The sequence below is a fragment of the Balaenoptera acutorostrata genome, chromosome 4, assembly GCF_949987535.1.
Source record: "Balaenoptera acutorostrata chromosome 4, mBalAcu1.1, whole genome shotgun sequence".
NCBI lineage: Eukaryota > Metazoa > Chordata > Mammalia > Artiodactyla > Balaenopteridae > Balaenoptera > Balaenoptera acutorostrata.
The window spans coordinates 81311735-81335078 of NC_080067.1; the positions used below are offsets into that span (position 1 = coordinate 81311735).

Sequence of the window (23344 nt, forward strand, 5' to 3'; positions counted from 1 at the left end):
TGTATGGACTTTTGTATGGACATATGTTGTCATTTCTCTTGAGTATATACATAGCAGTTGAATCTCTGGGGTCATAGGGTAGCTCAATGTTTAACTGAGGAATTGCCAGACTGTATTCCAAATGGCCACACCATGTTACACTCCCTCAAGCATTTTATGAGGATTCTGATTTCTCAAGGTCCTCACCAACATTCGTTATTATCTGACTTTTTGATTATAGCTATCCTAAAGGATGTGAAAAGGTATCTCATTGTGGTTTTGATTTGCATTTCCCTCATGACTAACAGCTTTTCATGCACTTTCAAGCATCTTTTAATACACTTATTGACAATTTGTTTATCTTCTTGGGAGAAATGACTATTCAGATTCTTTGTCCATTTTTCCATTGGGTTACTTGTCCTTTTTGTTATTGAGTTGGAAGAATTCTTTATTCTCTTATTCTGTATTATAGATTCTAGATACAAGTCCCTTATCAGATAAATGAATTGCAAATATTTTCTCCCATTCTGTGGGCTGCCTTTTCACTGTCTTGATTGTAACTTTTGATGAAGTCTAATTTATCTATTTTTTATTTAGTATGAGGTAAGGATCCAACTTCATTTTTTGCACATGTCTATCCAGTTGTCCCAGCACCATTTGTTGAAAAGACTATTCTTTCCACATTGAATGGTCATGGAACACTTGTCAAAAATCAGTTGACCACAGACATATGACTTTATTTATGGACTCTCAATTCTACTCCATTGATCTTCATGTCTATACTTATGCCAGTACCATACTGTCTTGATTACTGTGGTTTTGTGGTAAATTTTGAGATCAGGAAATATGAGTCCTCCAACTTTGTTCTTTTTAAAGATTATTTTGGCTACTCTGGGTCCCTTGCAATTCCATACAAATTTTAGAATCCACTAGTTAGCTTCTACAAAGAAGCCAGCTAGGATTCTGAGAGAGATGTGCTGAATCTGTATATTAATTTGGGGAGCATGGCCATCTTAACAATATTTAAGTCTTTCACTCCATGAGTATGAGATATTTTTCCCTTTATTTAGATCTTAAATTTCTTTCAACGTTTTATAGTTTTCAGAGTACAAGTTTTGCAGTTTTGTTAAATTTTTCCCAAGTATTTTATGCTTTTTGATGCTACTATAAATGGAATAGTTTTTCTTAATTTCACTTCCAGATTGTTCACTGTGTGTAGAAATATCCTGAAATCTGAACTCATTTATTAATTCTAATAATTTACTACTTCTAATAATTTTATAGTAAATGCCTTAGGATTTTCCATATACAAAATCATGACATCTGAGAATAGAGATAGTTTTACTTCTTCCTTTCTAATCTAGATGTCTTTTCTTTTTCCTGAATAACTGTCCTGGCTAGAACTTCCAGTGTTAATTAGAAGTGGCAGACTTATCCTGTTCCTGATCCTAGGGAGAGGGTATCCAGTCTTTCACCATGAAGCGTGATGTTAGCTGTGGGTTTTTCATAGGTGCCCTTTATCAGGCTGAGGAAGTTCTCTTCTAGTCCCAGTTTGTTGAGTGTTTTTATTATGAAAGGGTATTGAATTCTGTCAAATAGTTTTTCTGGGTCTATTGAGATAATCATGTGATTTTTGTTTTTTATTTTACTGATGTTAAACCAACCTCACAATCATGGGGTAATTCCCAATTCATCAGAGTATATAATTCTTTCTGTTGCTAGATTTGGTTTGTTGTTAGCATTTTGTTGGACATTTTTACATCCATATTCATAAGCAATATTGGTCAGTAGCTTTCTTTTCTTTTGTAATGTTCTTGTTTGGTTTTGGTATCAAAGTAATTCTAGCCTCATAGAAAGAGTTGGGAGTATTTTCTCCTTTTCTATTTTTTTTTTGAAAAGCTTCTGAAGAATTAGTATTAACTCTTTAAATGTTTGATAGAATTCAGTGGTAAAGCCCTCTGGGCCTGGGTTTTTGTCCATTTCATCTAAGTTATCTAATTTATTGGTGTACAATTGTTTGTAGTATTCCTTTATAATCCTTTTTGTTTCTGTAAGGTTGGTAGTAATATCCCCTCTTTCATTTCTGATGCCAGTAATTTTTTTTCTTGGTTATTCTAGCTAAAGGTTTGTCAATTTTGTTGATCTTTTCAAAGAACCAGCTTTTGGTTTCACTGATTTTTTTCTACTGTTTTTTTCTTCTCTATTTCATTAATTTTCACTCTAATCTTTATTACTTCCTTCCTTCTGTTTGTTTTAGGCTTAGTTTGCTCTTCTTTTTCTAGTGCCTTAAGGTGGAAGTTTAGGATATTAATTTAGATTTTTTTTCTTTTTTTTACTACAGGTAGTTACAGCCATAAATTTCTCTCCAAGCATGGCTTTAGCTGCAGCCTATAAGTTCTGATATGCTGTGTCTTCATTTTCAATCATTTTAAGGTATTTTCTAATTTCCCTTTTTATTACTTCTTTGATCCACTGTATATTTAAGAGAGTGTTATTTAATTTCCACGTATTTGTGAATTCCCCAAATTTCTTTCTCTTGCTGATTTCTAATTTCATTCCATTGTGGTCAGAGAACGTATTTTATATTATTTTTATCCCTTTTACTTATTAAGATTTCTTTTATTGCCAATATATGGTCTATTCTGGGCAATGTTTCATGTGCCCTTGAGAAGAACGTATAGTCTGCTGTTGCTGGGTGGAGTGTTCTATAGGTTGATTTGGTTTATAGTCTATTTCTTCATTCAAGTCTTCTACATTCTTATTGATCTTCTGCTTAGCTGTTCTAACTATTATTAAAAGTGGGGTATGAAAGTCTCTATTATTTTTGAATTGTATTTCTCTCATCATTTTTGTCAGTTTTTGCTTCATTTATTTTGGTGTTACTTTGTTAGGTACATATGCTTATAATTTTTATATCTTCCTGATGGAGTAACTCTTCCATCATTACAAAATGTTCTCCATTTTCTCCAGTAACATTTTTGTTTTGGTTTGTTTTGTTTTGAAGTCTATTTAAAAGTCTGTTATTAGTGTAGTCACTCTAGGTTTTCTTATGATTGCTGTTTTCACAATACATCTGTTTCCATCCTTTTACTTTCAATCTATCATAATCTTGAATCTAAAGTGTTTCTCCTATAGACAATAAATTGTTGGATCTTTTTTTTTTAAATCCATTTGACAATTTCTACCTTTGATTAGATTGTTTAACCTTTTCACATTTAATGTCATTATTGATATAGTTGGATTTATGCCGGCCATTTTACTTTTTCTATATGTCACATGTCTGTCTTTATACCTCTGTTCTTTCTATAGTGCTTTCTTTTGTATTAAGTGAATATTTTATAATGTAGTATTTTAATATCTTTGCTAACTTTTTTCTCTATTTTTTTTTTGTTATTTTCTTAGCTGTTGTTCTAGGGTTTAACATGAATATCTTAACTTATGAGAATCAGCTTCAGAGGCATACTAACTTAATTCCACTGAGATATTAAAATGTCACTCCTGTATAGCTTTATTCCCTTTCCCCTCTTTTCTTTTTTTTTTGAATTTTATTTTACTTATTTTTTTAAACAGCAGGTTCTTATTAGTTATCCATTTTATACATATTAGTGTATATATGTCAATCCCAACCTCCCAATTCATCACACCACCACCACCACCTTTGCCACTTTCCTCCCTTGGTGTCCATATGTTTGTCCTCTGCATCTGTGTCTCTATTTCTGCCTTGCAAACTGGTTCATCTGTACCATTTTTCTAGGTTCCACATATATGCGTTAATATACGATATTTGTTTTTCTCTTTCTGACTTACTTCACTCTGTATGACAGTCTCTAGATCCATCCACGTCTATACAAATGACTCAATTTTGTTGCTTTTTATGGCTGAGTAATATTCCATTGTATATATGTACCACATCTTCTTTATCCATTCGTCTGTCAATGGGCATTTAGGTTGTTTCCATGTCCCGGCTATGGTAAATAGTGCTGCAATGAACATTGGGGTGCATGTGTCTTTTTGAATTATGGTTTTCTCTGGGTATATGTCCAGTAGTGGGATTGCTGGGTCATACGGTAATTCTTTTTTAGTTTTTTAAGGAACCTCCATACTGTTCTCCATAGTGGCTGTATCAATTTACATTCCCACCAGCAGTGCAAGAGGGTTCCCTTTTCTCCACACTCTCTCCAGCATTTGTTGTTTGTAGTTTTCTGATGATGCCCATTCTAACTGGTGTGAGGTGATACCTCATTGTAGTTTTGATTTGCATTTCTCTAATAATTAGTGATGTTGAGCAGCTTTTCATGTGCTTCTTGGCCATCTGTATGTCTTCTTTGGAGAAATGTCTATTTAGGTCTTCTGCCCATTTTTGGATTGGGTTGTTTGTTTCTTTAATATTGAGCTGCATGAGCTGTTTATATATTTTGCAGATTAATCCTTTGTCCATTGATTCGTTTGCAAATATTTTCTCCCATTCTGAGGGTTGCCATTTCGTCTTGTTTATGGTTTCCTTTGCTGTGCAAAAGCTCTGAAGTTTCATTAGGTCCCATTTGTTTATTTTTGTTTTTATTTCCATTACTCTAGGAGGTGGAACAAAAAAGATCTTGCTGTGATTTATGTCAAAGAGTGTTCTTCCTATGTTTTCCTCTGAGAATTGCATAGTGTCCGGTCTTACATTTAGGTCTCTAATCCATTTTGAGTTTATTTTTGTGTATGGTGTTAGGGAGTGTTCTAATTTCATTCTTTTACATGTAGCTGTCCAGTTTTCCCAGCACCACTTATTGAAGAGACTGTCTTTTCTCCATTGTATATCTTTGCCTCCTTTGTCATAGATTAGTTGACCATAGGTGCGTGGGTTTATCTCTGGGCTTTCTACCTTGTTCCATTGATCTATGTTTCTGTTTTTGTGCTAGTACCATATTGTCTTCATTACTGTAGCTTTGTAATATAGTCTGAAGTCAGGGAGTCTGATTCCTCTAGCTCCATTTTTTTCCTTCAAGGCTGCTTTGGCTATTCGGGGTCTTTTGTGTCTCCATACAAATTTTAAGATGATTTGTTCTAGTTCCGTAAAAAAAGCCATTGATAATTTGATAGGGATTGCATTGAATCTGTAGATTGCTTTGGGTAGTAGAGTCATTTTCACAATGTTGATTCTTCCAATCCAAGAACATGGTATATCTCTCCATCTGTTGGTATTATCTTTCATTTCTTTCATCAGTGTCTTATAGTTTTCTGCATACAGGTCTTTTGTCTCCCTAGGTAGGTTTATTCCGAGGTATTTTATTCTTTTTGTTGCAGTGGTAAATGGGAGTGTTTCCATAATTTCTCTTTCAGATTTTTCATCATTACTGTATAGGAATGCAAGAGATTTCTGTGCATTAATTTTGTATCCTGCTACTTTACCAAATTCATTGATTAGCTCTAGTAGTTTTCTGGTGGCATCTTTAGGATTTTCTATGTATAGTATCATGTCATCTGCAAACAGTGACAGTTTGACTTCTTCGTTTCCAATTTGGATTCCTTTTATTTCTTTTTCTTCTCTGATTGCCGTGGCTAGGACTTCCAAAACTATGTTGAATAATAGTGGTGAGAGTGGACATCCTTGTCCTGTTCCTGATCTTAGAGGAAATGCTTTCAGTTTTTCACCATTGAGAATGATGTTTGCTGTGGGTTTGTCATATATGGCCTTTATTATGTTGAGGTAGGTTCCCTCTATGCCCACTTTCTGGAGAGTGTTTATCATAAATGGGTGTTGAATTTTGTCAGAAGCTTTTTCTGCATCTATTGAGATGATCATATGGTTTTGCTTCTTCAATTTGTTAATATGGTGTATCACATTGATTGATTTGTGTATATTGAAGAATCCTTGCATCCCTGGGATAAATCCCACTTGATCATGGTGTATGATCCTTTTAATGTGTTGTTGGATTCTGTTTGCTAGTATTTTGTTGAGGATTTTTGCATCTATATTCATCAGTGATATTGGTCTGTAAGTTTCTTTTTTTGTAGTTATCTTTGTCTGGTTTTGGTAACAGGGTGATGGTGGCCTCATAGAACGAGTTTGGGAGTGTTCCTTCCCCTGCAATTTTTTGGAAGAGTTTGAGAAGGATGGGTGTTAGCTCTTCTCTAAATGTTTGATAGAATTCACCTGTGAAGCCATCTGGTCCTGGACTTTTGTTTGTTGGAAGATTTTTAATCACAGTTGCAATTTCATTACTTGTGATTGGTCTGTTCATATTTTCTATTTCTTCCTGGTTCAGTCTTGGAAGGTTATACCTTTCTAAGAATTTTTCCATTTCTTCCAGGTTGTCCATTTTATTGGCATAGAGTTGCTTGTAGTAGTCTCTTAGGACGCTTTGTATTTCTGCGGTGTCCGTTGTAACGTCTCCTTTTTCATTTCTGATTTTATTGATTTGAGTCCTCTCCCTCTTTTTCTTGATGAGTCTGGCTAATGGTTTATCAATTTTGTTTATCTTCTCAAAGAACCAGCTTTTAGTTTTATTGATCTTGGCTATTGTTTTCTTTGTTTCTATTTCATTTACTTCTGCTCTGATCTTTATGATTTCTTTCCTTCTGCTAACTTTGGGTTTTGTTTGTTCTTCTTTCTCTAGTTCCTTTAGGTGTAAGGTTAGATTGTTTACTTGAGATTTTTCTTGTTTCTTGAGGTAGGCTTGTATAGCTATAAAATTCCCTCTTAGAATTGCTTTTGCTGCATCCCATAGGTTTTGGATTGTCGTGTTTTCATTGTCCTTTGTCTCTAGGTATTTTTTGATTTCCTCTTTGATTTCTTCAGTGATCTCTTGGTTATTTAGTAACGTACTGTTTAGCCTCCATGTGTTTTTGTTTTTTACTTTTTTTTCCCTGTAATTCATTTCTAATCTCATAGCGTTGTGGTCAGAAAACATGCTTGATATGATTTCAGTTTTCTTAAATTTACTGAGGCTTGATTTGTGACCCAAGATGTGATCTATCCTGGAGAATGTTCCGTGCGCACTTGAGAAGAAAGTGTAATCTGCTGTTTTTGGATGGAATGTCCTATAAATATCAATTAAATCTATCTAGTCTATTGTATCATTTAAAGCTTCTGTTTCCTTATTTATTTTCATTTTGGATGATCTGTCCATTGGTGTAAGTGAGGCGTTAAAGTCCCCCACTATTATTGTGTTACTGTCAATTTCCTCTTTTATAGCTGTTAGCAGTTGCCTTATGTATTGAGGTGCTCCTATGTTGAGTGCATATATATTTATAATTGTTATATCTTCTTCTTGGATTGATCCCTTGATCATTATCTAGTGTCCTTCCTTGTATCTTGTAACATTCTTTATTTTAAAGTCTATTTTATCTGATATGAGTATAGCTACTCCAGCTTTCTTTTGATTTCCATTTGCATGGAATATCTTTTTCCATCCCCTCACTTTCAGTCAGTATGTGTCCCTAGGTCTAAAGTGGGTCTCTTGTAGACAGCATATATATGGGTCTTGGTTTTTTTGTTGTTTGTTTGTTTTTTATGATGCTTTTTTTTTAATTTTATTTATTTATTTAATTTATTTATTTATGGCTGTGTTGGGTTTCGTTTCTGTGTGAGGGCTTTCTCTAGTTGCGGCAAGTGGGGGCCACTCTTCATCGCGGTGTGCGGGCCTCTCACCATCGCGGCCTCTCTTGTTGTGGAGCACAGGCTCCAGACGCGCAGGCTCAGTAGTTGTGGCTCACGGGCCTAGTCGCTCCGCGGCATGTGGGATCTTCCCAGACCAGGACTCGAACCCGTGTCCCCTGCATTGGCAGGCAGATTCTCAACCACTGCGCCACCAGGGAAGCCCGGGTCTTGTTTTTGTATCCATTCAGCAAGCCTGTGTCTTTTGGTTGGGGCATTTAATCCATTCACGTTTAAGGTAATTATCGATATGTATGTTCCTGTGAACATTTTCTTAATTGTTTTGGGTTCGTTTTTGTAGGTCCTTTTCTTCTCTTGTGTTTCCCACTTAGAGAAGTTCCTTTAGCATTTGTTGTAGAGCTGGTTTGGTGGTGCTGAATTCTCTTAGCTTTTGCTTGTCTGTAAAGCTTTTGATTTCTCCATCGAATCTGAATGAGATCCTTGCCAGGTAGAGTAATCTTGGTTGTAGGTTCTTCCCTTTCATCACTTTAAGTATATCATGCCACCCCCTTCTAGCTTGTAGAGTTTCTGCTGAGAAATCAGCTGTTAACCTTATGGGAGTTCCCCTGTATGTTATTTTTCATTTTTTCCCTTGCTGCTTTCAATAATTTTTCTTTGTCTTTAATTTTTGCCAATTTGATTACTATGTGTCTTGGCGTGTTTCTCCTTGGGTTTATCCTGTATGGGACTTGTTGCGCTTCCTGGACTTGGGTGGCTATTTCCTTTCCCACGTTAGGGAAGTTTTTGACTATAATCTCTTCAGATATTTTCTCTGGTCCTTTCTCTCTCTCTTCTCCTTCAGGGACCCCTATAATGCGAATGTCGTTGTGTTTAATGTTGTCCCAGAGGTCTCTTAGGCTGTCCTCATTTCTTTTCATTCCTTTTTCTTTATTCTGTTCTGTGGCAGTGAATTCCACCATTCTGTCTTCCAGGTCACTTATCCATTCTTCTGCCTCAGTTATTCTGCTATTGATTCCTTCTAGTGTATTTTTCATTTCAGTTATTGTATTGTTCATCTCTGTTTGTTTGTTCCTTAATTCTTCTAGGTCTTTGTTAAACATTTCTTGCATCTTCTCGATCTTTGTCTCCATTCTTTTTCCGAGGTCTTGGATCATCTTCACTATCATTATTCTGAATTCTTTTTCTGGAAGGTTGCCTATCTCCACTTTATTTAGTTGTTTTTCTGGGGTTTTCTCTTGTTCCTTCATCTGGTACATAGCCCTCTGCCTTTTCATCTTGTCTCTCTTTCTGTGGATGTGGGGTTTTTTTCCAGAGCCTGCAGGATTGTAGTTCTTCTTGCTTCTGCTGTCTGCCCTCTGGTGGATGAGGCTATCTAAGAGGTTTCTGCAAGTTTCCTGATGGGAGGGACTGGTGGTGGGTAGAGCTGGCTGCTGCTCTGGTGGACAGAGCTCAGTAAAACTTTAATCCTCTTGTCTGCTGATGGGTGGGGCTGGGTTACCTCCCTGTTGGTTGTTTGGCCTGAGGCGACCCAACACTGGAGCCTACCTGGGCTCTTTGGTGGGGCTAATGGTGGACTCTGGGAGGGCTCACGCCAAGGAGTACTTCCCAGAACTTCTGCTGCCAGTGTCTTTGTCCTCACAGTGAAACACAGCCACTCCCCGCCTCTGCAGGAGACCCTCCAACACTATCAGGTAGGTCTGGTTCGGTCTCCTACAGGGTCACTGCTCCTTCCCCTGGGTCCTGATGTGCACACTACTTTGTGTGTGCCCTCCAAGACTGGAGTCTCTGTTTCCTCCAGTCCTGTCAAAGTCCTGCAGTCAAATCCCGCTAGCCTTCAAAGTCTGATTCTCTAGGAATTCCTCCTCCCGTTGCCAGACCCCCAGGTTGGGAAGTCTGACATGGGACTCAGAACCTTCACTCCAGTGGGTGGACTTCTGTGGTAACACTGTTCCCCAGTTTGTGAGTCACCTACCCAGCAGTTATGGGATTTGATTTTATTGTGATTTTACTCCTCCGACCGTCTCATTGTGGCTTCTCCTTTGTCTTTGGATGTGGGGTATCTTTTTCGGTGAGTTCCAGTGTCTTCCTGTTGATGATTGTTCAGCAGTTAGTTGTGATTCCGGTGCTCTCACAAGAGGGAGTGAGCCCTTTCCCCTCTTTTTGTGATGTTATTATACATATTACATTTATAAATGTTATAAACCCAGCATTAGATTGTATCACTTTTTATAATTTTATGTATTTTGAAGAAGCTGAGAGAAGAAAGCAGAGTAAATATAAGTTTATAGCTCTTGTTATAGTCACCTCCTTATTTATCATTTCTGGATGTTTTCTTCTGTCCCTGTGCATTCAAGTTACCATCTGGAGTAACTTCCTTAGCCCTATACAGCTTTACTCTTACCTCCTTTGTGCTGTCACTGGAAAATATGTTACATTTCTATATGTTATAAGCTCAGTAGTACAATGTATACATATTATTTTATACAATGGATTTTTAAATCAGTGACGAGAAGAAAGAAGAAGAAATTTGCACCTATGCTGTCTTTTATAGTTATGTAATTACCTTTCCCAGTGCTCTCTGTCTTTTTCGTACAGATTCAAAAGAGCGAGTCTGGGGTCACTCGCTTTCATCATAAAGAACTTCCTTTATTGTTTCTCATAAGGCATGTCTGCTAGCAACAAATTTCCTCAGTATTTGATTATGTGGAAATATCTTTATTTCACTTTCATTTTTGAAAGATAGCTTTGCTGAATATGGGATTCTTGGTTGACAGTTTTTTTCCGTTAAGCACTTTGAATATGTTATTCTACTTCCTTCTGGGCTCCATTGTTTCTGATGAGAAATCAGTTATTATTCTTATTGGGATTCCCCTGTGACAACTCCTTTCTCTCTTGCTGCTTTCAGGATTTTCTCCCTATCTTTAGGTTTCAGTATTTTCACTATGATGAATCTGTTTGTGGATCTCTTTCCTTTATCCTACTTGGAGTTCCTTGAGTTTCCTGGCTATGTAGATTATTTTTCAATATTTGGGAATATTTCAGCTATAATTTTAAAAAAATGTTCCTTTCTCTCTTCTCTCATTCTAGTACTCCCATTATGCATATGATGGTACATTTGATGATGTCCTGCATTTTTCTGAGGCTCTGTTCACATTTCCTCATTCTTTTTTCTTTCTGTTCTTCAGATTGCATAATCTCTATTGCTCTATCTTCAAGGTACTTCTTCCAATTCACTTATTGTTGACCTCCTCTAGTGAATTTTTCATTTCAGTGATTGTATTTTCCAACTCCAGAACTTCCTTTTGGTACTTTTCAAAATAAATTCTATCTCTTTATTGATATTCTCTGTTTGGTGAGATGATATCATCATACCTACTTTTACTTCTTCAATTATAGTTTCCTTCAGTTTTTGGTTTTTTAAAAAAAAACATATTTATAATGGCTACTTTGAAATCTTTGTTAAATCTGATATCTGGTCACTCTCACAGGCATTTTCTGTTTCTTGCTTTTTCCAGTGTGTGCTTTTTATCCATTTGTTCCCCCCACCCCACCCCCCAATCATACATTTCTGTTTCTTTTCATAGCTCATAATTTTTTGCTGGAACCTGGACATTTAGATAATACATTGTAGCATCTCTGGGTACTGATTCCCACACTTCTGAGGCTTGTTATTGTTATTTACCTGCTTATTTGTTTAGTGACTGGCTGGATTATTTTAGTGGGAAACCTCTGATGTTGCTCCTCAGGGGATGCAGCCTTGGGTATGCCCACAGTCACCCTGGGATGACACTGGTCTTCGCGGTCCTCTCTTTAACGTTCTCTTTCCCTGACCACACCCAGCTGTTCCACTGATTTCCAGCTCATTACTCTACTGCTTTCAACAATGTCCTGGGGTATAAATATAGATCTGCTTCACAGATCTAGCCAATCAAATCCAAGCTCCTTTGAAGGGACAGTTCCTGAGGTCACTACTTAAGATTTGTTCTGGCCCCAGGAAGTCTCTTTCTCTCTGGCAAACCAGCCTGCCTACTATTTATCCTATATCTCCAGTGACTCTAGAAATCTTCTCCCAGTTGCCTCTCACCATAACTTCCCTAAGGACATTTTTGAGAGTGCTATTGGCTTGAACTTCTCTACTCTCTATTGCAAATAAATGCAGTTGCTTTGGGACAAGATTTGGGGCTCTCTGTTTTATAGTTTGTTTCTACTCCCAGGCAACACTATTTCTCAGCAGTGTTGTGCCCATGGTATAGCCTCTGCTCCATGAGTGGGGGCTAGGCAGAAGAAGGAGTCCCTACCTCTTGGCCACACTCACCTAGAACTTAATTTCAGCAACAGGTAACTTGGACCAGGATATGAAATGTCCTATCTGGGAAGACAGTCTTTCATTTGGGAGCTGGGGGCAAAGGAGACCCTGTGTTCTTGGTTGCACTAGTCTGGAGTAGCGTTTCCATTTCGTTGAGCTGGGAGGTGGGAGGAAAGAGGGTCCTGGTTCAAATACCACAGATTCACTGTTCTTACCAAGTTTTAGTAAATTTTCTTGAATGTTTCTTCATTTGCTGTGTGCACTTAGGACCATTTCTAGAGACTTTAAATGGTTCTTTTAAAATAATGTCTACCAGTTTCACTGGAGAGTAGGTTTGCAAAGCGCCTCATGTTGTCATACTAGAAGTGGACTCTCTTTCAGAACCTGTAATGCTTTATTTTAGGGCGTGACTATTTTATAAATACATATACATCTCCACAGAACAACAGTTCTCTAACTTTAATACGTACATAAATCACCCATGAAACTTGTTAAAAAATGGAGGTTTGGGGGCCTCATCCCCCAGAGATTATGATTTTCTAGGACTGGGGTGGAAGCCAAAAAGAAATCTACATTTTTAGCAAGTCTACTACAAGATTCTTTGAAAAAAAAGTTGTACTAAAAAGACTAATGCATACAAGCTGAGACTCATCTCTTCTCTTTTTCAACAGGTTTTATGTGTACTAAGAGACTTTGTGGCTATGACAGGGTCAAATCCCGGCTATTAAACATCACAATAGTGTGTGTGCCTGTGTGTGTGTGTGTGTGTGTGTGTGTGTGTGTGCGCGTGCGCGCGTGTGTTCCCCAAAACCTGAGCTCTCTGGGGCCCTCCTTTTTCTTAATTCTGCCTTCTGTTGTGAAAGGCTTTCTCACAAATTCTCCTTCCCCGAGTGTGGCCTCCTGCTCTGATGGGAGTGTGGGCGATGGAAGTGGGGTCACTTCATCATAGGAAGTGCTGTCTGTTTGGGGGTAGGGAATTACTTGCGGAATCATGGTTTGGGGCTGCTGAGAATCAAAAATGACAGAGGACCCCAGAGCAAGGCTTCTCAAATTGGGGTCAGGAACCCTGCTCAGAATCTTTACCTCTCTTGCACCAGATCTGATTTTTCCTTGGTGCTACCATTTGTAACTTTCCCTCAAAGAGAGCACCACAGGCTTTGCTGCAATTGGTCTGATTTGCACACCATCAAGTGGCAGTATGTGCCTCTGGTGAGCAAATTAATAGGATTAAAGCAGCTATCAACATGCCACAGCAGAAAGGCTTCCTACTGTCCAGCTGCACATGGTTATCACTAATGTGAGTCCTCACAGTCGTAACAATAGAAAATGAATATCACTTCATATTTTAAAACTCTAGACAGAAACCATTAGCAATTTATTTTTCCCAAAGAACCGGCTAATTAAAATTGTAAATAAGACTGTGTTATGTTTGTATGTACTCCTGTGAGTGTCTTTTTCATGAGGAACTAGAGCACAGATGGCTACCTGATTGTTCTGTTGCGTATTACAGTACAACCCAACCCTACTTCCATCTGCCCACACTCCCATCAGAGGAGGAGGCCACATTCAGGGGAAGGAGAATTTGTGAGAAAGCCTTTCACAACAGAAGGCGAAATTAAGAAAAAGGAGGGCCCCAGAGAGCTCAGGAAACCTGGCTTTATGAGGCACTATAAGAAGCCAGAGAGTATCTTCCTACTGGGTTTAGTAGGTGGGTTATTATTATTATTATTAAAGATCAAAAGAATAGGATTCCCCAGTGGAAACTGCAAAAAAACATGTTATAATGAAAAGCCAAAGATCAACCAATTTTAACCTTTTTCTTTCAGAGTTGCTCATGTACCATACTCAGTGGGGCATTATACTCCCACACTCTCCACATTTTAATAATTGATAGCCTTTATTGGTACCAATTCACAGACAAAATTTAGGAAATTTCTGATTTTGCTTCCACGATTTAATGATATGCAATTATTTCTCAGTAATGGTCACCTCAGCTGGGGTCGGGTCTTTAACTGGTATATAAAACTAGACATATGAAAACAAAACTTAAAAAACAGATAAATTATAACTAGATCATCTTCATTTACCAAACAGTATACCTAGGGCTTCTTTAAATTATAAGAAGAATTGGTACTTTATAGAGTTAACTCACAGACCATTAATTACTATCAATGAATGAACGATAAGCATTAAGTCAATACTGATTATTAATTGAAAAATATACCTGACCTCCCCTCATTTAAATGGAGCCCCTTTTGTTATCCTCCATCGTAGCAGCGCTTACTCTTCCAACACAAGACTTATTGATTTGTATTTATATATTTACTTATGAGATTATATAATATCACCTGTCTCTCCACTGGAACCTCCACGGACAGACCATTTTGTTCACCACTATATGCCCAACATCCAGCACAATGTCTAATCCTTAATTATTTGTGGAATGAATGAAGAAAGAAGTCATGAGGTTCTTGGGATCTTATATTGGGGAGGGTGATCGATAGGCTTTAGGATTCCCTTGAATCCCCTGAAAATGCCTAAAAAAAGTTGTCCACATACATTTCTCTGGAGAGAAGACCCACAACTTTCATTAGATTTCAAAGGGGTCTGTGACCTCCCCGAAAGGTAAGGGATCACTGGCCTATTTCACTGATAAAACAGGATTCAGTAGCAAAGAACTCACCTGTAGCCTGAAACAAAGCACCTTTACATGGACAGATGTGTGGGCATATGTATAGGTTCTTTTCCAAGAACCGCAAAGGAAATGCCTCAGTGAACTTACAAAACAATCCACATTCCCACTCCCCTGAGTAACTGATCATTCCTACAGTCACTGGGCTCCAGCAGTAGCTGCTTAAATTCATCTGTTTCTTGGCAGCAACATCCATCACTCAGGCCAGAGAAAAGGAGTCTGTAATTCCCTCTATTCACCTCCTTGGGTTGCTGACATCCGTCTTAGGGGAAGTCCCTTTTAATAAGAAACCTGTAAACCTCCCAGTTAACAAAAGCACCTGCGGTGTTTATAACGCACCAGTTCAGCCAATTTGATCAAACAACCCTGGGATTTCCCTTCCCCTGCCCTGCAGCCAGAGAGGAGAGCCAGCCTAATCAGGCTAAACAGGCCTCCGAGTGCTGCAGGCACTCACGGCAATGGGAGACTAGAGATGGGCTGGCACATGCTAATTGGCTGCTGTATATTAAACCTCTTCCCCCCTCCCAGCTCCAGAAGATGCTTCCCTTCAGTAAATTTCCTCCCTCGTTTTCATTTTTTTTGTCCTGAAAATGGAGACTTCAGAAGTAAATTTGTCAGAGGAAAGGTTTTTGATGTGTTGTTAACTCTCAGTTATCCATATTAACAGAGAAGAGCAGTGGTGCAGATAATTCAAAGCCAAAGGCTCTTTCTATTTAACTTTGTAGTTCATTGTTTTGAGGGGCTTGATGGTAGACTTACTTCCCTAATTATGTTTGTCTTTGCTTCTCATTAAAATGAGTTTGTCTGCCTTAGGGCCAGGCAGTTGGGTGACATGAAGATTCTGGCACAGAATTTGTAAAATTCACCAGGGGAAATCCACAAGGCACACAGATAATCAAACCTGACTAGATTTGAGTTCTCGTTCTTAATCACCTGTGATCAATTGGTTTGCTCCTCTGTGACTAAAGCGAGCCTGGGATGAGACATAATTATAGAAGACTAGTTGGACTAGTCTTTGCATTTAGATGAAGACAAGGCTGCTGTGGCCCAAATTGGTAACACAGTCAATACTGATCTTTTCCCTGCCTGGTCCCACAACCTTCTGTTCTGCAGCCAGAGGTCCCTCCCCATGCACATCTCACGCTGTTCACCTCTACCTTACATCCTGCAATGGCTCCCTGTGCTAATCATTAGGGCTGTTCACAAGTACCCACTCTCTCCTCCCCGACATGTGGAGGTAGGACCACATACCTCCACCCACGATGTGAGATGTGGCCGTGTGACTGGTGTTGGGCAGTGAAATGCGTCACTTCTAGGCGGAAGGTTTCAGAGCTAGCGTGCGCTTGGCTACTTGCTTTGTCTGCTGAGGCACTGGCTGCATGAGACAGTGGCTGTTCCCTCAGTCTGGGTCCCCGAGTGAGTGCGATGAGAACAGCCCCCATCGGCCAGTGATGGGCATGTGGTAGGAACAAGAAATGAACCTCTATTACTTTAAACCACTGAGACTGTACTTTTCTTAGGTCACTCAGCATCTCTATCACCGCACATACCAAGCTGTACCATGACTGTCTGAGTTATCTCCCTAACTAGACACTGAAAACTTGAGGCCAGAATTAGTTCTGTGTATAACATAGTCCAGTGTATAACACTGTTAAAACAGCTCCATAGAAAATGAAATTATCTTCCTTCCTGGCCTCTGTGATCCTCTGTGTTTACGTTTTTCTAACCCCCGCCCCCCTTCCCAGCATCACCAGATGAAATGATATGGTGTCTTTGGAGTTCAGATATTCGGGGAACAGTGGAGCTATTCTTTTGTACCAGTAGTACAAGCAGGAAGAGCTGGCAGAGGGGAGAGAGAGAGATGTCAAGGCATACTTAGGCTGCAGACATTTCAGATACAGCGGGTTCAAGGGGCAGACAAGATTTCAAAGTCTTGGGGAGACCACATGGAAAAATTACTATCCCAAAGTGTTAGTTTTACGAGGAATCACAGGTGTTATCTGGACTAGATTCCTGTATCACCAGCATCATCATTATCATAATACCAATATTTACTGATAACGGACTATGCACCAGGCACAACTCCAGCCACCTTACAATTAACTCATTGAATCCTCACAACAACCCTATAAGGTGGCTATTATTATTTCCATTTTACAGATGAAGAAATGGAAGCACAGACAGGTAAATTTCCTATGGTCACAGAGCTAGCAAACATCCCTCTCTGAATTCAGCGTCTGCTTGAAGTCTCCCCATCCTGGTGGGCTCACTAACTTCCAGTACATCCCACCTCCTGAGCCATGTGCTGCCTCCCCCTCCAACTGCCGTCCCCTGGACCGTTCTTCCTCCTAGACCAACACAAGATAATTCCACCCTCTTCTCTCCAAGGCAGCCCTCCACATAACTGAAGGCAGCAACCGTGTGTCCCGCAAGGCTCCTCTTCTCTAGTCTCAGCAGCCCAGTTCACTCAACCGTTTCCAACGCGCCACAGCCCGAGGTGCCTCTCGTCCCAGCTTAGTGACTCACACATGCCAGTGGGTTAAGTCAGCGGAGTGGAACTGGGCACTCTCCTTTCTAGTCTTGCACTGGGCTGATGGCTTCTACAACCCCAGCACGTTCCTTTCACCATGTAAAGCAGGGTCCGGAGGCAGAAATGAGGCCATAATCTGCTGCGGGAACAGCCGGCTCACCACGTGTCCTGCACTCGTCCCTATCTTGGCAAATGGAATGCTAAAAGGGGCCGCATGTTCAGAGTTTCTCATTCCTCCTCGGCTTGGAAGTCTGTTTCTGCCCTCTCCACCGTGGCCCCATCCCCCTCGTTATTCTCCTGCCCCCGAGAAGACACCCTGCACTCACCATGGAGTTCATGGCGAAGTGATTGTGCTGCGTCTGGAGGTCGAGGGCGTGCTGGTAGCTGACTCCAATCTCTGTATGGCTCTGGAGGAATAACTCCTTGTTGTGGCTTATCCAGTCGAACATCTAGAGGGGGAAAGAAGGCACAGAGTCATCAGGGGGTATGGGTCCAACAGCAAGGAACTTTCAGAGCTACTGGGAGAAAAGCAGCCTTCCTGCTGGGGTCCAGTGAGGACCAGTCATCGTGCTCAGGGTTGGGGGTGGCCCACAGCCTGGTTTCCCAGGAGAGCCCTCCCCCTTAGCAGAAGGCCCTGCCACCAGCCTCCATGTTTCCCTGCAGAGCCTAGGGGAAGAGAGAAAATGAGTAAGAGGACCAAGGAGAAGGGGGAGGAAGCTGCTCACTTTCCCTAGTTACTTCCCCTTTTATACTCCAATAAAGATGTTTTAAAAAAAAAAAAAAAAAAAGCTTTTAGAAATCATCAAAAGCCACGCCCCCCTCAATGTGTGCTTTAGGGACAGGTGAAGTGGAGACAAGTGGGAGGTTTAATCCACTCCCTACTGCACCAGCAGGAGAGAGAGAGAGACACTTGTTGGAAGCCACAGGGCATCCTCACATGCCCCATCCCACTTACACTGCCCGACCACACATTGCTGAACTGACTCTGAACGCGGTCACCTTTTCTTGTGACTCCACAGCCTCACAGTTCCAGGGTTTCTGCTGTGACCCATGAGGAACCAGAAGCGGAGGACTTTAAGGGTAGCGTAAATACTGCCTAGCACAGTGGGCACTGAGCCATTTTCCTCCCCATGGCTCTGCACCTGGTTTTCATTTAGGTTTCCACCTCTCCCACAGGTGGCCCACTCACTTTTAGGGGAGCTACCCAGAACCTCAATTCCAAGGGAAAGCCTGGTCACCCTAAGGGTTATCCCTTCTCAGGACACCAGATCTAAGCCAATCAGTGTATGACATTTCCTGACCCATGGGATTGTCTTAGAAACAGGAATGTTATCCAATTCAGTACAATAAAACACAAAGGGAAGTTTGCTGCAAGCTTCTGGGAAAACAGAACTGTAGTTGTTTAGATATGACTTCTCTTCCTCTGATACTGTCATTGGGACCCTGCACCTCAAATTGCTATAGCCATTCTGCTGGCAGCTTGAGGGTGAAGCCAATGGGCAGAGAAAGAGTGTAGCCAAAACAATGGCAGGAAACAAGCAGAGCCCTGATTAAGCCTTGCCTGATCTCCACACTGTGTCTGGACTTCCTTAGTACCTGAGCCAAGAAATCCTCTTTATTATTCAAGCTGGTTTAATTTGGATTTTCTGTAATTCTCTGCCCAGAGTAGTCAAGTGATATAGCCAGGAAACGTGCTAAACCTTTGGAGAAGAGGATTGCTATACTTGGAACTCATGGTCCATAGTTTGGGATGAGCTAAAGGCTGCAGCTCAGTTGCAGAGTAGAGCAGGGAAGAATGGAGCACAGGTGTAGGCTGAGCAGCTGCAAAGATCACGCCAGCTTTCCTGGAGGCAGAACCACAGCCTCATTCCATTTATCCCCTTTATTTATTTATTTTTTTTTTAATATTTTCTGTACCTCTTAGGGTTGTGATTTTTTTTTTTAATATTTATTTATTTATAGCTGTGTTGGGTCTTTGTTTCTGTGCGAGGGCTTTCTCTAGTTGCGGCAAGTGGGGACCACTCTTCATCGCGGTGCGCAGGCCTCTCACTATCGCGGCCTCTCTTGTTGCGGAGCACAGGCTCCAGACACGCAGGCTCAGTAATTGTGGCTCATGGGCCCAGCTGCTCCGTGGCATGTGGGATCTTCCCAGACCAGGGCTCGAACCCGTGTCCCGTGCATTGGCAGGCAGATTCTCAACCACTGCGCCACCAGGGAAGCCCCTATCCCCTTTAAACGGAAAAGCGAATTTACTTTTACAGTTACGTTTAACCAGCATTTATCGGACATTCATTACACGTCAGGCACTGTACAAGGCAAAAATGATTAATATGTGGTTCTTGAGTTTAAGTGGCTTAAAAGCCAGTGTGGAAAGCAAACATGGACTCAGATACAGTGTTAGCACAACTTGGCATATGACTTGATTAAAATCACAACTCAACAAAGAAATCTATCAAGATAAAGGTCAGTGTGGTGGATCAAGGTAGTAGCCTCTCTTGATGGTGTGAAGAGAGGGAAGAGCAGAGAAGGCTTCCCAGAGGAGGTGACACCTGACTTGACCCTGACTCAGGTAGGAATTAGCCAGGTGAAAGAGTGAGATGTGGGCTCCAGGCAAAGGGAAGATCAAAGGGGCAGAACTGTGGGGCAGCCCAGTGTGTAGAGGGCTCTGAAAGCACCACTTCTGTGCTTCTGGACCTGATGTGAGGAGAAGATGTGGCTGGGGAGGTAGAAGGGACCATGGAGAGCCCTGGACACAGGCTTTAGGAAACCTGGACCATACACTGCGGGCAGCAAGATGTCAGTGGAGGGTTGTCAGCTGAGCAGTGAAATGTGATGTGAGCTTTGAGAGCAGCATGGGATGTGGACTGGTGGGCAGAGATGGAGCAGTAAGAATGGTTAGGAGGCTGTAATCCTGGGGAGCAAGAGTGAGAACCTGGAAACCCGGATGTGGGGCGTGACAGTGGAGTCTGTGAAGTGGGCAGAGTGAGAGTTACTAGGAAGGGACTGAGGACTCCCAACTGTTTGGGGAGGGAGGGTGAGAAAGAGACAGGGAGGACAGCCAGGTATCTGGCATGGCGCCCTGGATCCTTGTAAGAGAAGCTGCCACCATAGCACCACCTCAAGAGGAGGGCAGGAAGCTGGGGTGGGGGAGGAGAGACAGCAGGTTCCGTTTCAGACGCTGAGTTTGAGAGGCTTAGGAGACCTTCAGGTGGAGGTGTCCTGTGGGCAGCTAGAGTTTTGTCTGGAGGTCAGGAGAGGGACATCAAGGCTATGACAACCCATGGTTAAGGATAAGCACATCACCTTCCCAAGGCAAATGGGCATGATTTAATTTGGAGATGATTCTCCCCTTTGAATTACCCAGATCACTTCCGGCTACCTACACAGATAAAGGGCAAAAGTATCATCCTTCACTTTCAAGTGTCAGCAGATGTTCCAGGCCGGGGGTGCCCGCGGAGGCTGAGCAGGATCGGCGGCGTGCGCCACCCTGGGTCCACCAGCCACAGCCAACCCCATACCACAGGCACGCGGTCAGCGCTTTTTAAAATTACTATTAAGGACAAGAGGGGAAGAAGACAAGTGCCCCAGGAGTCTAAAGGAACTTTATTGTGTAATTTTTGTTCTTTGAAATTCTGCCTCTCAACCCCATTTAAAAATAATCTCTCATCTCTTTTCCTTGTTGACCAAAGAATCAATAAAATTAATGAAAATCTGAAATGCCTGAGGTCCTTGGAACTTAGGATGAAAAGTGCTCACTCATACTTTCTTGTCTATCCCAGTGGCCTAGAAGTGACCTTCCCTGTATTTTCTGTTAAATGAGTATTTAGATATGCCAATAAACAGAGAGTTACGTGCTAGCACCAGAATGATTAGATTGCCTGGCGCCAGGTCCCTACTGGACTACAGAGCAAGGAGAGCCGAACACGGGCCAGCTAGCGGGAAAAGCAATAACAACAGTGAGTTAAAAGGCAGAGCGTGGAGAGTGCTGGAGGAACCGCACGCCTCAGTGAATGGGCTTCTCACACAGTGAGGTCTGCACCCAGGCCACTGCGCCCCATCTGCCTTCCATACTGGAGCACACGAGCTGTCTCTGGGGGCTGCGCATTCTGGGGAAGTTCAGCTATGCCGGAGGCCAGAGGCAGTGCTCCAAGGAGGTGACACTCATCTCAGGCATCTAGGGACCAGACAGTCGATGTGATATCAGGAACCGCAGTCTCTCCAACATGGCGGTTTCCTAGGGACAGTCTCAAGTCTTCTCTGGGCCTGAATCTGCTGCCTAATTGTATATAATACTCACTTCTGTGAGCCTGGTTGCCTGCAAGGGTCACCAGCATTTCTGCTGCATTCACTGCAACCGGCTGCAGAGAGAGAATGTGTGTGTGCGCACACGCATGTAAGCACCCATGTGCGTGTGCAGTTAAGTGGGATGAGGACTAGGCTGGTTCTGGGCCTGGCTCTGTCACTAATTACCCATGAGACTGTGGGCAAGTCTCTTCATTTCTGGGCTCCTCTTCATTTCCAAGGGATAAGCAGTACCCAGAATGGAGGTAAGCATCCTGGTGTACAATCGGCTCAATTTGGAAACTTACGGAGTGTATTTTTTTTCCATTCAAAATAAAAATTGGTTTTATTGAGTCTCCTGGATCAGAATGCATATTCATTGCTACAGCTTACATTTCTAACTTTTGAATACAAAGAATGACTGTAAGAAAACTGGCATTGTTCTTAATAGCCAGAGAAATGCAGCTTCTTAGTCTCAGCCTTGACATCTGTCCAGTGCTTTAGGGTTCAAAATGTCCATTCACAAGCATCATCTCGCTGCCTCCAGCAGGCCCACTTTACGGGTGGAAAACAGGTTCAGAGAAGTGAAGCCCCCGCAATGGGCTTCATTCATGCCACCCAAGGCACATTCACTGAGTGTCAGTTGATCCAGGCTCTTGGGACACTGCCCTGCCTCCTGCATGTGACTGTAGGACCTCCTCTGCCCAGGTTCCACAGAGCAGCTGCTCCCCAAAAGGCAGACACCAGGGCGCTGTGGGGCTCCAGCGGTGGTAGGATGCTGTCCCTCACATGGGGCCATTCAGTGGCCGGTACCCGGCCCCCTCCTCTCTGCCTCCCACCTGCCCCCTCAGTGCCTGGGGATGGCTGATTCAAACAGCTCCACTTCTCTCAATAAATACTTAGTGAATGAAAGAAATGTATGAGGGAGTTGGTCACAGGCTCTGAGGCTGCTAATCTCCAGACAAGCTGACCCTTTCTAAACTAGGACATTTTATGATTTGATCTCTTTGAATTGGGCTCTCTGGAAGACACCTGAACTAGACACTGGAACAAAAATCTAAAGAAAAAAAAAACCCAAAAAAACTAAAGAAAATATCTCCACAGTGGTTTCAAACATTTTGAACTATCTTTTTTTTTTTTTGAGAAGATACAAATGGTAGGTTCAACAAAATGTAATAAAACAGCAAAATTCCTCCAGGAGGAAAGTTCATGTCTAAATAATGAAATTTTATCTCTTTGTTTGGAAACCAACATAGTTTTGTCTCATTAAGAAGATAGATGTTACATGTAAGCTGCTTGGGGTTTTTTTTTTCCTATGTTTTGCAAAGTAATGCTTTTATGCTGGCTTAAACTCAGTGAAAATATAAAAATCTAGTACTTAATATATAAGAAATGATAAATGAATCTATTTAAATGCAAATTAGGAAAATAAACAGAAACCTTTTTCTCCTTTTCTTTTAAATATGGGGATAGCTAAAAGGTTATTATTGTTCTGTTTTTAATAAAGCATAAACTATTTCATAGAGCAAGGATATTAAATAAGGATCTTGGGCTTATTTTCCTTCATTTGCCAAATTTAGCAACAGCATCTGATTTAGAGTTTTAACTTTCAAACTACCTTACCACCTAGTGTTAGTATTTTATACTGTCTAATTTAGATTACATTGGTTTTAATTTGCTCATATTCAGGTTTGGTGACTTGATTGAGAGGACAGAAGACAACCAATGGATTTTCTTTCCTAAATATGCACATTCCAGTATCACCTGTTGTCCCCTGTTACCCTGCTTGGACACTGCAGCAACCCATCCATAAAAGCCTGTGCCCTCAAGAATACTAACAACCTCCTTGCCAGAGAACCTTGCTACATCTGAAAACTTGCTGTGCAGTCAATTCCAAAATAAAATGTTATGTGTGTTATAGTGCAAAGAACAGAGGCTTCAAATCAGGAGACT

General features: G+C 41.2%; 1 protein-coding gene across 1 annotated transcript in view; it reads right to left on the minus strand.

The window, feature by feature from the left end:
• KALRN (kalirin RhoGEF kinase) overlaps positions 1-23344 on the minus strand; it is a 605233-nt gene that overhangs the window by 337575 nt on the left and 244314 nt on the right. Inside the window, exon 6 of the mRNA XM_057544931.1 lies at positions 17431-17559. Within this exon, the coding sequence (XP_057400914.1) occupies positions 17431-17559 (129 nt within the window). The remainder of the gene's footprint in view (positions 1-17430; positions 17560-23344) is intronic.